Here is a 14,583-nt window from a genome sequence, read left to right as displayed (position 1 = left end):
ACACATAAGGAAAGTGCTGCATTTTGTCTGAAGCTTTCACCTCACTGGGGTGAAATATAAACCATCTTTCAGTCCTACAGTGGCTCCATCCAGTTACATAAAAAACAGTGTCTGCTCAGGCTCCATGGAAAATAAAAACAACCAAACACAATCATCACAGCATGGAACAGAGATTAAAGGAAGGAAGCAAAACAATATGAATCTGAGACTGAAGAATTCCAGTTTGGACAGGCTTGCCCAGAACAGCTTTATTTAATGGAAAGAATGGACTGACTTGAAACAATGCTCACTAAATACTTGCTGAAACAAGATCCATAAAATCCAACATAACTGCTGGCACGAACTGTCGCCACAAGGTACAAATTCAAGCAATTCTTGCAGAAGCAGGTGCACATGTCAGTGCAGGTGCACTTCAAACTACCAGGACAAAGGGTTCAAGAGGGAGGCAGAAGATACAAAACCAGACCCTGATGACTTTAACTAAGATGCTCATTTTAAGAAATGGTGAAGTTGATGCCAGGTTTGCCACCACTCAGCTGCATTCCCAGACTTGCAGCCAACTGAATCCTGCAGCTTCATTTTTCCACTGACTTCCAGGTAATATTAAAAACAACTAGCTCAGACAGTCTCTCCTCCTCCACATTTTCTATTTTTTTCAGTGAATGCTCTCGTGTTGCAAAATCTTTTCTCTCTCCCACTTGAGTGTTGTCACATAAATTTAATGCCAGTTTAAACTGCAACAAAATGTACAGACCAGTCACATCATTGTCAAGGAGTGTATTAGTTTGAAGATGTTGCAGAGAATTTTTCAGTACAGTCCTTCCACCAGCAGCCAGGGGATCTGGCTCTTAACAGCTGTTACAGTGGATTTCTTGAATCTGAGCAAGTACCAGCAACAAGTTTTTGTAATTTTCCCTCCTCTCTACAATTCAGAAAATTTCCTGTAGTCCCAACACACAAACAGCCTCATTTGGCTGAGCATGATGGAAAGAAACCATAACTTAGCAGAAAGTGTTAGAGGTGTCTAAGCCAATAGTGATGTTGGCTTTGCCAGAGCAAACAGGTGAAGCATCTACATCGTGCAGGCAGCAAGAGAAAGATAACCCCAAAGCCTGCATTGTGCTTTATTTTCTCCCCTTTATTTTCTTTTTTTTAAAGGAACATGGTAGCAATTATGTTCTTGCTTTTCCTCTACAAAGATCAGAAGTGCTTATGGGAACAGAACGCCAGAAATGTCTCATTTAATATTAAAAGTTCATGACAACAACAATTTCATTTCTTGCTCCCCAGATCTGCCTGATGTTGGTGTGCACCCAGGCTGAAGGCAGCAAACAGAGTGCATGTCAAGTGCATTTAGAGTCTGGGCAAGAGAAAGCCAGGCAACAGGAGTATAATGCCTTTATTCCTCCTCCTCCCCAACCCTTTCTTTTTTTTTTTTCTTGTATTGTGAGAGAGGAGAATCCCAAGAGAAAGCTTGAAACAAGCACATTTCCTACAGCCATATCCTGTTTGCCAGCTCTGCTACATAGCTCCAGGCAAAGTGCCCAGTTCAGCATAAGAAATATAACTAAGAAAAACCTGTAGGGACCATGATCTAGATACTAAGAGAAGTCCAGCAGCTCAGAAATAAGTAAAATAAGAAATAAAAAAACCTGATACATTCCCTTCAGTGATACTTATGTACAGGCTTTACAAATCTGTTTGGAGATGCAGTCACAGATAGAAAGGGAAGGAAGAACAAATCAAAGAGTCAACTCCTGAGACATTCCCTATCAAAATGTGTCTAGCTGACACTGCCTTTTACTTTTTCAGCTAAATTACATCTAAAAATCCACATTCATTAATGAAGTGAAAAAAACAGAACAACCCACTGAAAAAATCCCAATCAAGACCTGGCAAAACATTTCAGTGAGAAAGTGCTTTAGAAAGGAAGCATTCATAGAATAAAGCCCTTAAATAGCTTCTTTGAAACTTGACTCTATTCACCTGACATATGCTATCTCAATATTTGACAAAGATTATTTGTTAGGAGTAATTTCCAAAGAACTGTGTGCCAGAACTTTTACTTTCCATGTGGAGTTAATAACACCTGCTTCCCAGTGGAGCCTGGTCCCAAAGCTACCTGCTTCCCTTCACAGCACAACAGCTCCCAGCAGACTGTCCTTGATCTGCACAGCCCAAAAATTCTGCTTTCAAGTCACTTCTGCTTCCTACAGTGAAACAGAAATTCACTGGTGAAGTACCAGCAAGACATGACAAGGCTGCAGGTGTCAAGCTACTCTGATGATTTTATTTTTTATAGCTTGTTGCAGTGCAGAATTAAGCAGAAGGTGAAGGTGGGCTGTGAAAATTCAGAAGCCTCACAGCAGCAAAGGAAAGGCTCAGGAGAGTTAACAAAATTAACTTCTTGCACAAGCTTTCTCTCCTAGCACATAGTGCTAAAAATTCTCCATGGTTTGGAGTAGAGGCAAAGGTGTAAGAGCAAATATCCTCAGTGAGAAACTCATTCCTCCATGAATGGATCCCATGGAGTTTATCCGGATTTTATTCCTTCTGTACCCAGACCAGGGCAGCTGGAAGGAGCTATTTTCAGCTGTTTGCTGGTACTGGAGGCAATATTCCATCTGTGCTGACTGCTCAGCCTCTCACTCTGACATGCACAGACCTGCACACTCAGAAGAGCCGCCAGAAATAATTGCAGCTACAGAGCTGGACTTGAAGAACTCAGACCTTTATCAGGTGAAATATGCGAGGGGAAGCAGCTCCAGAAAGGACTTTTCTTCAAGTTTAAAGACAAACAGAACAAGCCTGGCTCTTCTTTGGAGGAAGGCAAGCCACACCTGTGTCAATAATCCCTGGTATTTAGTACTGCAGGCAGTGAAGAGTCTGCTGCAACATGTATGCCCGGCGGGGAGGAAGGAACAAGCATGTCCACGGACATGTCTCATCTTCCAAACAGCTCCAGAGCTGGATGGAAGCCAGGAGCTCTCCAGGAGGTATTCCAGCTCCAAGGCTGTGATCTGTCTCCCTCTCAGACAGAGCTGGAGACAGGAGTACGTGTGGCAAGGGGCAAAATAATCCCAGATGCCAAATGTTGTTTTACTTCCTGCATGCAGAACAGCTTTGACTGCCTGTGATATTCTCTGGAAACAGCCAAGGTTCACCCAGATAAAATGGGAACCAGGTATCTGCTGGTTTCATGTCTGGGCACTGACTGTAGCACTGCAGAGAACAGCTGAGTTACCTCTACTCCCCTCTAAACTCTGCAGAACTCTCCAGTTCTCTCCACAGAGCTCTGAAAAAGCATCTGTCAAACCCGAAACAAGGGAAAACCACACGGAGTTGGAAGCACTGACAGCATTTCACACAAATATGTTAAAAGGAAGCTAAAACACAGAAAAAGAATCTGAGTGCTTATCAGTGGCACCTTCAGGGTGTGCTTCCAGGCAAAGGAATGAGTGAGGAAACAAACCACTGGAGTTCCAACCTTGACCCCGGCCTTGGGAACTGCACAGTTCATGCTTTGAAATTGTTTCTGCAGGAATGCTCACAGCCATGCATAATGCAAGGCCACATTAAGGATAAAACTTTTCCCAAACATACTTTTCCCCTTCTTTGGAGCAAAATAATTACACCTGAGATGAAAGTTAATGAGCAGGTTCAAGCATTTTTTGAGAACCTGGCTTGATGATTGTATGGAGAATTCAGAAAAAATTAATATGCCTTATCCAAGTAAGAGTTAATTTCAGGGATTACATAATTGCACACACACCCATTTATTGGTTCTCAGCACTTACCACTTTTACTTTAAATCAAGATAATTTTGGTAGTTAAACAAACAGGTTAATGGGTAGGCAAGATAAAAAAACCCACTGCAGTCAAAAGCCTCTAAGTATTAGTACACACCTACACATCATAACAGTAGAATTACTTTACAGGTATGCTGGATCAATAAAAGCTAAACATAATAAAGAGCTGATGATTATTAAGAGGAGGTACTCAGACATGCTTAGAGGTACAGTATTCCTCTCAAAATCTGACAGCCTTCTGCTAGATCCCAGTTTGGCTGCCTCTCCATACAACACGTCCAGGACCCAGAGGGGACCCTTTAAAACAAAACCAAAAGGAAAGAAAAACATCAAAGTAGCCACCTGTTCTTAAAAACTTCCACCATGTGTCAGGCATTCACCTGCCAAGGGAGTGGCAAATTTCTTAGCTTTCTTGCACTGGCTGGTCCTGATACAACAATCAAGGCTCAAGAGTTAATGATTTCCCTCTGGGAACGCTCCAGGAGCCAAGCTGCAGGGCTGGGCTCTGTCCTTGATCAACACTTGCAACCTTTTATTCATCTAACCCTCCAGTATGAAGCACAGAACTGCTCAGGAGAGGCTTGGAGTACAAGGTCAATATTTTAAGGTTCATTTTTCATTTTCCAGCAGGGCTGGTGCATTTAGTGAGCTCTGAAAGCTTGTATCTTGTTACTACACCAAGGCTGTAACCAGAGCCCCAGCGACCTGCACCCCCTGCAGCCATTTAACCCTGTCCTGCCAAACCAGCACAACACCACATTTCACACCCAACCCCAAACCTCCTTCAGTTTGTGCCCAGGGCTCCAGCAGCTGAGCAAAAGGCACAAAGAACTCATCCAGGCTGTGGATTTCACGATTTTAACATCGCTGTTAAACAACAGATTTTGTTGCCTATTTATTTTTCCTTCAAAACAGAAGGTTTTGTTTCTAAAGTGCTTTTAAGGAAGATGCTTCTTTACAATTGCTGACTGCTCAGGAAAAAGTGATTGTGGTTCACTAACCTGCCCTGTCCCAGAGCCTGAGCACATCCATCCAGATTTGATTTCTGGAAGAGCAGTTAATTCTACCCAGATTTGAATCTCCAGTTGCCCACGAGTGCCTGAAGCACTTCAAAATGCAGTTACAGGATGCCACTGAACACACCTGAATATCTGAATCTGCTGCTTAAAGAAAAGGATTCTGCTTTTTGCTGCAAGCACGGTGTGTTTTTGAATAACTCACAGATGCTCAGTAACATGAATTCCATGGGCCAGAAGTCTGCTCTGGAAGAATGCTGCCAGGTGACTGATGAGGCTTAAATATTCTCCTCCTCCTGGCACACTTTTTCCTCCAAACAGGTGTATAAAAACTTCTCTATCTCGCCAAGAGCAGAGAGAAAACAGCAGTTTGACATCACAACTGTTAGAACTTGGAAAGCTTATTGTGACTTGCTCCTTGGCAAAAAAAATAACCCAGAGGAAAGCTGCAGTCCCAACCAGCATCTTGTATTGGCTTCCCCTCCAGTGAGGAACTAGGGCTGAACAGCCAGAGTTTCCCTTCATCAAAAACAAGGAGGGGCAGATTCTCTGAGATCAAGAGAAGAATCTGAGACAAATACAAAATAAATATCTTCCCAGTGGGGCTATTTGAGGCAGGATCCAAATTCCACTCTCCCTATCATCACTTTACCATTCCCCACTTTCCCATCATTCCCCACTTGTCTCCTCTGACTCCATCCACAACTGACCCTTCTGGAGGTTTTGTGTCTGGCACTATCCAAGTGCCAAATCACAGGATGCACCAGCAACAAGGGAACTGCTCCACACAACCTGGCTCCATTATTCAAGGTATAAACTCTAGATAGTTCATTCACAGCAGGGACACAGGCAAAACACCAGCAAAAAAAAAATCTTCAAGGCTTGAAATGACTATAATTAACTGATGAACTGCATTTTTTAAAATTCATTCATGCTTTTTAAATTATTTACTTTCTGCTCATGGTCAGATTCAGACCTTGGAAAAGTCCTGGCCATATATAAAGAGCATGGGGAATCTCTTTAAACACATTTCCAGGTCTTTGATGCCTCCATGAAACTGTGAAGGCACAACTACAGCACTCTGCAGGTTCAAAACAAAATTAAGTTACCCAAAAGTGTTAGCAAGTTATAATCAAGGGCGTCCCTTTTTGCTGAACTTTGGATGTACAGTAACTACAACACTTGTTAGCTGTCACAGACATTGCCAGCTCCGAGCAGTGAGGATGGTGAACACTGCCACTTGGTGGAAAAAGGGGATAGGAAACATTTGCAGCTGCCCCAAGTACAAATACTTCCACAGGGATGTTCCAGCTCTTCCCATCCCAAGTGAATTTCTTAACAGCGTGGCTGGTGCAGCTGCACCGTGTCCCCACAGCCACACCCCGGCAGGGCACTGGGCTGCTCCACAGCCCCACCCTGCCCAGTGCCAGCTGGCTCTGCAGCTGGGACCTCACACTCAGAAAACCCTAAAGGCCACAGGAGACAATTCCCTTTTTCACTTGTGTTTGAAGACATCTATTAAGGATGACATGGAAGTTTGAAACTTCTGAGTTTCAGACTCAGTTCAGCTTTGCCTCCCTCCTAACTCTTCTCAAATCCTCATTTTTCATGCCACACGGGGATGTCAGGAATTACATTTTACCTTTGTTTTATTTCTTTCCTTTAATTCACGTTTTCAGTTCTTGCAGAGTTAATACTGCACAGTCTACAAAGATACAAAATGCTTTTTATTTTTAATACTTTCGTTATTTCTTTGCTTCCTCACTGAAGCTGAAATGCTGCTCTGTGGCCACGTGTGGCTTTTCTTCAGAAGCACAAAATGCACCTGGACAGCAGCACACCAAACTCACTGAAATCAAGAAGCTTTTTAAACAAGCCAACATGAAATGTCAGTGGGATATTAAAGCAGCAACCACACAATTCAGGGGTGAATTTCTGTCATGTATGACTACTCAGATAAGAGCAACCACAGTCTCATTCTGTTCTTTCTCTCTGCCAGACCTATTCTCCACTGCCCTCAAGTCCTACAGCCTTTTCAGAGAAGACAGAAATGCACACACTTGCAACAGGACCCTACTACACAACTTCAAAAGCTTGATTTACACCAAATTTATCTTCGAAGGAAATCCCTTGTTTTTATTTCACAGTACACATTTGAATCCAGCAGTTTTTACAGAAACATATTGCTAGCATGTTTACCACGGCAAAAATGTAGAAGTAGAAAAAGGATTAAAGTGAAAGATTCCCTTTTCATTTCTTTAAAAAAAAAAAAAAATCTTTCTTGCAACAAGGAAAGGAGACAATATATTCCATTTGCAATTGCCTGGGAGCCATTCCACACACTGAGACTTTACCAGCTGCAGTGCAGCTGCCAAGATTTCCAGCTGTGTCTCACTGTAAATCCATAAGAATATTGTGGGACCTGGAAGAAGGTGCTGCTATGAAATTAATTCAAATAGAATAGCTAAACACATCCATTTGCCTTCATCCTAGCCTATCAAAGCCCTGTGGTAAATCAAATTCTCTACAGAATTTTGATTTGCAGCACAGCCCTCTGGTTTTTGCAGCAGTTTAGGGACTGTCTGCATCCTTGAAGAAGCTGCTGGATAAAATAAATGCCCTTGCAATTGTTCATCACTCAGCATCTCTGATGAACAGGGCTGCTTCTACTGAACTGACATAAAAAATTCAAACACAGTTGTCTATGGTTTCAAATGGATTTGGTCTTCTGTCCTCCAGCTTTGAGCCTGATCCATGTCCTGTGTGCTGTTAAACACCCGCTGTTCAGCAGAAACAGGGTGAAATCCCAAGACAAAGATGATTTCAATTATTTATGATAATAGCTATTATCTGGGGATCTTATTTCAATTTTTTAAATTTATCTATGACCTTTACAAAACTGCCTCATTCAGAAGGACAGAGCTGGAGAGAACTGAATTGATTTTGACACCTTCCAGGGCTCTAAGAGCACAGGATCATTTATTAACTTGTTCTAAATGAAGAAATTATTCCAACTAACGCTGGTCATACAGAATTCTGTATGGATGTTGCACCTCCCACATCACTGCAAAACAGGTGAGATGCTGTCAGCAAACTTCAGATCTAATGCACAACATGACCAAATTCATGAAGGCTGACCTTCATTGTGACTCAGAGCCTGTGATCTGTTAAATGCCTTTGGCAGAAGCCAGAAGTAAAGTCAGAAACACAGGTTAAAACTACAAAAGGTGTGGAACTAACTACAGATCACAAATGAACACCAAGCCATGCTGTTAAGACTTACTCCTCTTGTACTGAGCTTCCCCACCACCACCAGACCACACTTTCAAATACCTTTAGGTCACCAGCCTCAGGTTTTTCAGTCTCTGAATCGTCATCTTCCTACAAGACAAGAATTTACAGGATTAAGCTTAAAGAGCAGACCTGGCAAGTAACTGAACTTACAGCAAAGGGCATTCAGCAGCCCAGCAGCAGCCAAGACCCTTTCCATGGAGGGTAGTATTGCCCCACCCACTCATAACCAGCAAATAAGTCCTACAGTCAGGGGAGGAAGTGTTTGTTTGGTTTTGGGGGTTTTGTAGGCAAAAGCATCACTCAGTAGCAGTTGTCCCTACAAAACTCATGCAGTTCTGGAATGCTCAGAATTAGACAACAAGAAGCAGCAGAACTGGGGGAAAAAGCATTTGTCCTTTGATAATTCTGTCCCATCCAGTTGGCAGGTGGTGATTGAAGAGCCTCTGTTCAGCAGTACCCACAGAAAAAGCAGCATTTGCAAGACCTGTGATAGTCCCAAGCATCAGCAACACACACAGGACACACAGCTGGCCTGCCACCAAACCAAACATGCAGGCTTGGAGAGGGTCTGGCCTAGCACCAAGTTCCAGGGATCCAGCAGACACAACCTCCTTGCTGCTGCAGAGCTCTTGTGCCTTGCTTGCAGATGCTGTGAACCTCCACAGAAGGGAACACTGACAAATTTCAGGTAACAATCTCCATTTTTAAAAGATTTATTTTATGAACCAGAAATAAACCAAAGAACTGGGGGAACTTCTGCCCTGTGAAAACTTAAAATACTGACTACAACAATGTGTGAAAATGCACACCAGGTGTGCAGGAAGCTCCAGTTTGGTCCCCAGTGGCAGTAAACCTGCTGCTGTCCCCTCACTGGGCATCCTCCAGGTACCCCTGCTTCTAGACATAAGCACATCCTCTGGGTTCAAAACAAATCTGAGGAGCAGAAAGTGTTTTTCATGCTCACATAACTCAGCAAAATGGTTTTTCTTCCAAAGTTTCCCACAAATTTCAATGTTGGCCCCAAAACAAGAACTTGGTGTTTCAGCTTCAAAAAGGGAAACAAAAGAAAAAGTGAAAGAGAGGTGCAACTGAAAGGAAGAGTTTACAAGGAATTGCCCACCTGGAAGTATTGACACACGAGCCAGTTCTGACAAGACAAGCTAGAGACTGAGCACACAGTAACATCAGGAAGTTTTAATGACTGAATTAAGATGCCTCTGTTACAGATGTGAGACACAACTCCTTCACTTCAGCTACTCTCCACTTTCCCTTTCTGAAAGATGCACATATGGCAATAATTCAGTCCAGACTGCCAAAGGTTTCATACAGTGAGTTTGTAACTAGAAAAGAACCAACTAACTTGGTGTTTATCACAAATGAAATTGCTCTCCCCTCTACAGTCTCTATTATATAGATAAAAGTGATTTTCATCAAAGCAATAACGGGTTGAATTGTCAATGTTGCAGACAGTAACTGAAACAGCTCTCATAAACTTCTAACTTAGCAAGCAGTAACAACATTAACAAACAAAGCAGCATTACTGAGAAATGGCTCTGAATAAAAAGAGAGGCTTTTCAGTCACTGTTAAAGTAGTTAAAACACCCACTGAGTTGTACAGAGCAAAGCACAGGACAGTCTGAGTCCACCTCATCCTGCTTTCTAAAAACAACTCGTAACCCCCATGAGCTACCAGCAAAAGCAAGGCCAAGGAAGTTCTCAAGTCTGCTCAGAGAATGTTTAATGAAAAAAAAAAAAGGAGAGTAACTTGTACAACCTGCACTGTAACCACAGACCTATGCAAGATGCACTGGCTGGCACCAGAGTGACTGACTGATGGCCACTCATTTCCTGAACAGCTGCAACCTGCCCCAAAAGCTGTGTATGCAATAAAACCACTGCATTTACAACCCCTTTACAATACTAACTAAACACAGCTGACCTTGGCAAGCCCCTGGATCACACACAGGGCTTCCTTTGAACTAGAGAGACCTCACTGAAACAGTCTAGAAGTGCTGGATATAGAAAGAAGAATCACTGAAGCAGTAGAAAAACTTTACTGCTTTGCTAAGGGAGACACCAGGGGCAACAGAATTTAAAGCAGGAACAAGAGACTGAGGAATTTCTTGGCTGCTACTTGGGCAGACAGATGGCAGAAAATAGTGTCTGCTAAGAGACTGATCTAACACACACAAAGCAGATTTCAGTGAGGAAGAGTTAGAGGAGTAGCCCTGGGGTTGTGGCTATGTGGTAAAAGAAAGAACTGGAAAAGGGAGAAGATAACACAGTGGTAAGAAAAAGGGTGACAATAAAGAAAGGAGATGAGAACTTTCCCTTTTCCCCTTCAAACTTATTGTTTCACTCCCCCAGACCCAGGGCAGAACTACACATCCTTCAGTGTCATGCAGCTGCAATCCCAGACTGTGAGCTCCATGTCCTGTCCCCACACACTGTCATTATCTCAGAATTCAGGTGATATCAGACACGTGCCATGCACCTGTGACAGACAAAAGCCACCCACGTGTAGACAGGACACTGTTACATCACGGTGACCTGATGCAGACAGTGGACTGAGCTACACACAAAAGAATAATTTAAGACAGTATAGAAGTTTATTCTTTTTAATCCACCAGCTGACAGTGTAGTCCTCTCACAAGGTTCTTATATGTCAACTATGTTTAAAAATAGCTTTTATTTGGAGTGGCTGTAATAGCCTTTTTCCCATAAAAGAGTTCAACGACACCAACACAGTAACGAGCAACACGAGCTGTACCAAGCTGCTGATGGGTTTCAGGGCAAATGCTTTCTACATGAAAACAAAAGTGAAAGGAGTAAATGGAAAGTGCTGAAACCCACACCAGGAATCAGATAGTCCAGGTTCCATCACAGGTCACTATTCGGGGCTTTTATTTGAAAGAGAAAAGCCTTTAAAACCTGTGTAAGGGGTCAAGACAAGCTCCTGGAGCAGGGAGGTACTTACTGACTGCCTGCTGTTCTCATCGTCCTCCTCTTCGTACCCTTCCTCGTCCCCATCCAGGCGGGTAAAGTCATCTTCTCCATACCCAACTGAGACCAAGCCTCCTTTCTCTCCTAAGGAGGAAGAGAAAAGGAAAACGGTGAGGGAAGGGGAAGTGGCTGCGTGCGGGGCCTTCCCTTCACACAGAGGAGAGCGCCAGGCCGGCGCGGGCCGCACGGGGGAACTCTGGCGGCCCAGCCCGCCTCCTGTCCCAGCTCCCTGCCCGCCCTCACCCGTGGGTGCTCCCCCATCGCTCCCCGCCGTGCCGGCCTCGCTGTCCGACTCTGGGTCCGAGTCCTCGGCGTAAACCGCCAGCGAGGAGAGAACGCTGCGCTTCGCGGCCGCCATCTTCCGCCCCGCCGCGGTGCACTTCCGGCGCGCGGGGATGACGCACACGGCGCTGTCACCATGGCAACGCTGCCCTTCTTCCGCCCTCAGCGGGCTCACGGCGCAGCGGGGCAGTCCCGGCCTCACAGCCAGAGGAGAAACTGCGCAGGGAGCTCAGAGCCGGAGGGGAAAACCCTCAGCGAGCCAGAGCGGAGCGTCTCGGGGAAGGAGAGGGAATGAAAAGTGCGCGGGCTGGCCCTTTAATTGAAGGTTTTGACGTCATTTTGTGGCGCCGCGACAGCACTTGCCGGGTGTGGAGCGAGCGCGGAGGGTGGGGGCCGGGACAGGGGACATGGGGTGTGCAAGGACACTGGGGAGGATGGGGGGTGGGTGAGAAGGAGCCGCCTGCCCCTACACCACCTCCTTGTCGGGTGCGGGCGGGTTGGGTGGGCACTGAGGCCCCCCCGCCATGAGCCCCCTCTGCTGTGTCCCGTTGGAAGGGGGCTGGCCCAGAGTAAACACATGGTGGCCCTCTCCAGTGAGGGGGTCTGGATAAGCATCCCCGAGAGAAAAAAGGGGGAGTGTGGCAGGGAAGCCCTGGGGGAGGTGGTTCAGGTGGGAGGGGGTTGGGGTTGGGGTTGGGGCAGAGGAGGGTGGCAGCGTCCGTTTCTAGCTCAGGTTCCTGTCACCGTTCGCAGCATCCTTAGGATGAGCGGGAAGGCTCCCCCGGGCCTGGAGGGCAGGGTCCGGAAAACACTGCAGAAGGTCTTCGGGTTCGAGTCCTTCAAGACTTCCCTGCAGGAAAGTGCGACCATGGCTGTGGTGAGAGGTGAGGCTTGGAATGGGAGATGTTTGGAACACGGCTGGGTGTCCATCTCCGTGTGGGGTGACGCTGCAGGAGTTGCTGTCGTGCCTGATGTGAGCAGACCTCACCTGGACTAAGCAGGAGCGCCCAGCTCTCCACACCCTCCTCTGCTCTGAGATGGTTTTGGTGGCCCAGGAGCACGTGCTGCACACGAGCTCTGCATCTTTTCCTTTCATTTGTTTTTGTGACGCTGCCATTGCATCAGCCATGGAAATGGGAAAGTGCAGCACTGTTGGTGTCTTTTCTAGTTTTGTCTCCTCACACCTGCCAGTGTGATTGTGATCAGATGACATCAAACCTGTTAACATTCAGACATTTTCAGAGTAAAACTGTCCTTGTGTTAAAGACCATACCAGCAGAGAACTTGATTTCTTGGCATAGCTGAGCTCCTCAGAATCATGGGGCCATTATCAGAAACATTTTCGTGCTGATGTTGACACACCCCCTAACAGCCAGCTGGAGGTGGACAGGCAGCTCACACAAACAAGCTGCCAGCTCCCCCAGCACCTCTCTCAGTGTGAATCAGAACAGTGCCCAGTCCAGTTTCCATCTGTCACCACTCACTGTTGACAATAGACCTGTCAGAAGTGGGATTCTGCATACAAGATGTCTCTGGTGTCACTGGCACCTTTCTGGCTTGAATTGGATCCTGGTTAGTGCAGGAACAGTCACTCACTGCAGGATATTATCACTGTGGTTGAGATTTCCAACTCCTTTTTCATGTGAGAGGCCTTTCTGGGATAAGCTTTAAGAGGATGTGGTGAAGTTCTGTCATGGGGCTGGTAATGTGGTAAGTGGAGGTCTGTAAAATTAGCAAAAACAGCTTTTCTGGAGGAGATTCAGCATGAATAACTTCACTTATCTTTATCTTGGTTTCTGTGTATCTTCTGGTACTTTTGTACAGCTGTCTCTAAATGTTTACAAAGCAATCTGAGGTTCTTTGAGGGAAACCACTGCTGGCATGCAAAGTATTGCTGTGCTTTTAGAACCTAAACTGAAGTGTTTTGTTGCTATGCCACCTGGTACATGCACACATGTGCTGTTTCTGCCCACCCCTCCAGCCTGAGCCCCAGGAACTCAACACCACTCAGAGGCCTTGAGCTTTCTTCTGTTGTTTTTGCAGGAGAGAAGGATGTCTTTGTGTGCATGCCCACAGGGGCAGGGAAATCCTTGTGCTACCAGCTTCCTGCAGTTCTGGCAGTGGGCATCACCATTGTCATTTCACCTCTGATTGCACTGATTCAGGTAACTGTCTCCTGTTAGCTGGGGAATAGCAGTCAGGGAAAGGGTCAGGAGACTCCAGAGACACAGCAGCTGCCCTCTTGTCTTTCTGCTCATGAGTCTCTGCTGCTGATCTGCCTCTGGATTCTCTTGATGTCTCAGTGTGCTTTCCTTACCCTGGGATAGGTGAGGAGCAGAGTATCTCTGGTGTGATACTTTGTATTTCTCTAAAAGGATGGTTTTGCCTTTAATAATAATCTGGTGGTTTTTATTTTCTCCAGACATAAGCAGCAAAGCAGAGTAACTCGAATGCACCAAAAGATGGATCTTTCCCCAGGAAAAACCCTGCCACTTCACCTATAAAGTAATAACTCCAGTAGTGATGAAGTTGCCTTTGAAGGCACAATTCATTCTGCATGAAAATATCTTTTCATTGTAGTCAATCTGTGATGGGGAGAAGCTGGTTTAGCAGAGCTGCTCCATGAGCACTTTCATCTATGAGACTTTTTTTCCTCTGTTTTGCCTTTTCTACTGTTTCATCACCCGTTGGGAGAAACAAATCCCTGTAAGAGGAGGTGTAGCATTGCTTAGACTTGTGCAGACCATTAGCACTGTGTGACATCTGGTGCTGCAGGCTTCTGGTATGGGATTTGTTATTTGTGGAATTATTTTAACTCTTTTATAGTCTCACTGGACAATAGCAAACTTGGTGATACTTCCCAGAAAGATACTATAAAGAATGAATTTGTTCTAAGTGTGAAGACCACTGAATAAACACCAGCATGGCCAATATTAGTGAAATGGAGATTAAGATATACCATTGTTAAGAGAGTTACAAATAGGTTGAGATGGGCTTGATGAGTCTTAGGGGAAAGAGCTGGAGTAAACCCCCAAAGTCTTCTCATCAAGCCCTGTGAAGGGGCTGCTGTACCTGAAATGATCAGTGATGTACTTCAGTGTAGCCAAACTTCAAGAGTTCAGCCTGTGCAGTTCATTATAGGGAAGCCTGAGGGGTGACTGTGAACAGAAAACAGAAAC

General features: G+C 45.1%; 2 protein-coding genes across 13 annotated transcripts in view; one reads left to right on the top strand and one right to left on the bottom strand.

The window, feature by feature from the left end:
• The window catches only part of SAP30BP (SAP30 binding protein), a 30,294-nt gene extending 18,774 nt beyond the window's left edge, over positions 1-11,520 (bottom strand). Inside the window, exons 1-3 of one of the 2 annotated variants that reach the window (XM_088176481.1) lie at positions 11,366-11,520; positions 11,097-11,206; positions 8,159-8,206 (exon numbers count right to left, since the gene is read on the bottom strand). In XM_088176481.1, coding sequence (XP_088032607.1) covers positions 8,159-8,206; positions 11,097-11,206; positions 11,366-11,480 — 273 coding nt within the window. In that variant the 5' untranslated portion in view covers positions 11,481-11,520. The remainder of the gene's footprint in view (positions 1-8,158; positions 8,207-11,096; positions 11,207-11,365) is intronic. The other variant, XM_088176482.1, reaches the window with a different exon arrangement.
• Positions 11,521-11,571: 51 nt separating this feature from the next.
• Positions 11,572-14,583, top strand: part of RECQL5 (RecQ like helicase 5) — a 37,542-nt gene continuing 34,530 nt past the window's right edge. For 4 of the 11 annotated variants that reach the window (XM_088176473.1, XM_088176471.1, XM_088176472.1 and 1 more), the window contains exons 1-3: positions 11,572-11,702; positions 12,158-12,288; positions 13,448-13,569. In XM_088176473.1, the coding sequence (XP_088032599.1) occupies positions 12,168-12,288; positions 13,448-13,569 (243 nt within the window). In that variant the 5' untranslated portion in view covers positions 11,572-11,702; positions 12,158-12,167. The other 7 variants (XM_088176478.1, XM_088176477.1, XM_088176476.1 and 4 more) reach the window with 6 other exon arrangements.

The sequence above is a fragment of the Sturnus vulgaris genome, chromosome 20, assembly GCF_052056855.1.
Source record: "Sturnus vulgaris isolate bStuVul1 chromosome 20, bStuVul1.hap1, whole genome shotgun sequence".
Taxonomy (NCBI): domain Eukaryota; kingdom Metazoa; phylum Chordata; class Aves; order Passeriformes; family Sturnidae; genus Sturnus; species Sturnus vulgaris.
Note: the sequence above shows the minus strand (reverse complement) of the source record. Positions and strands in the feature narration are given on the sequence as shown.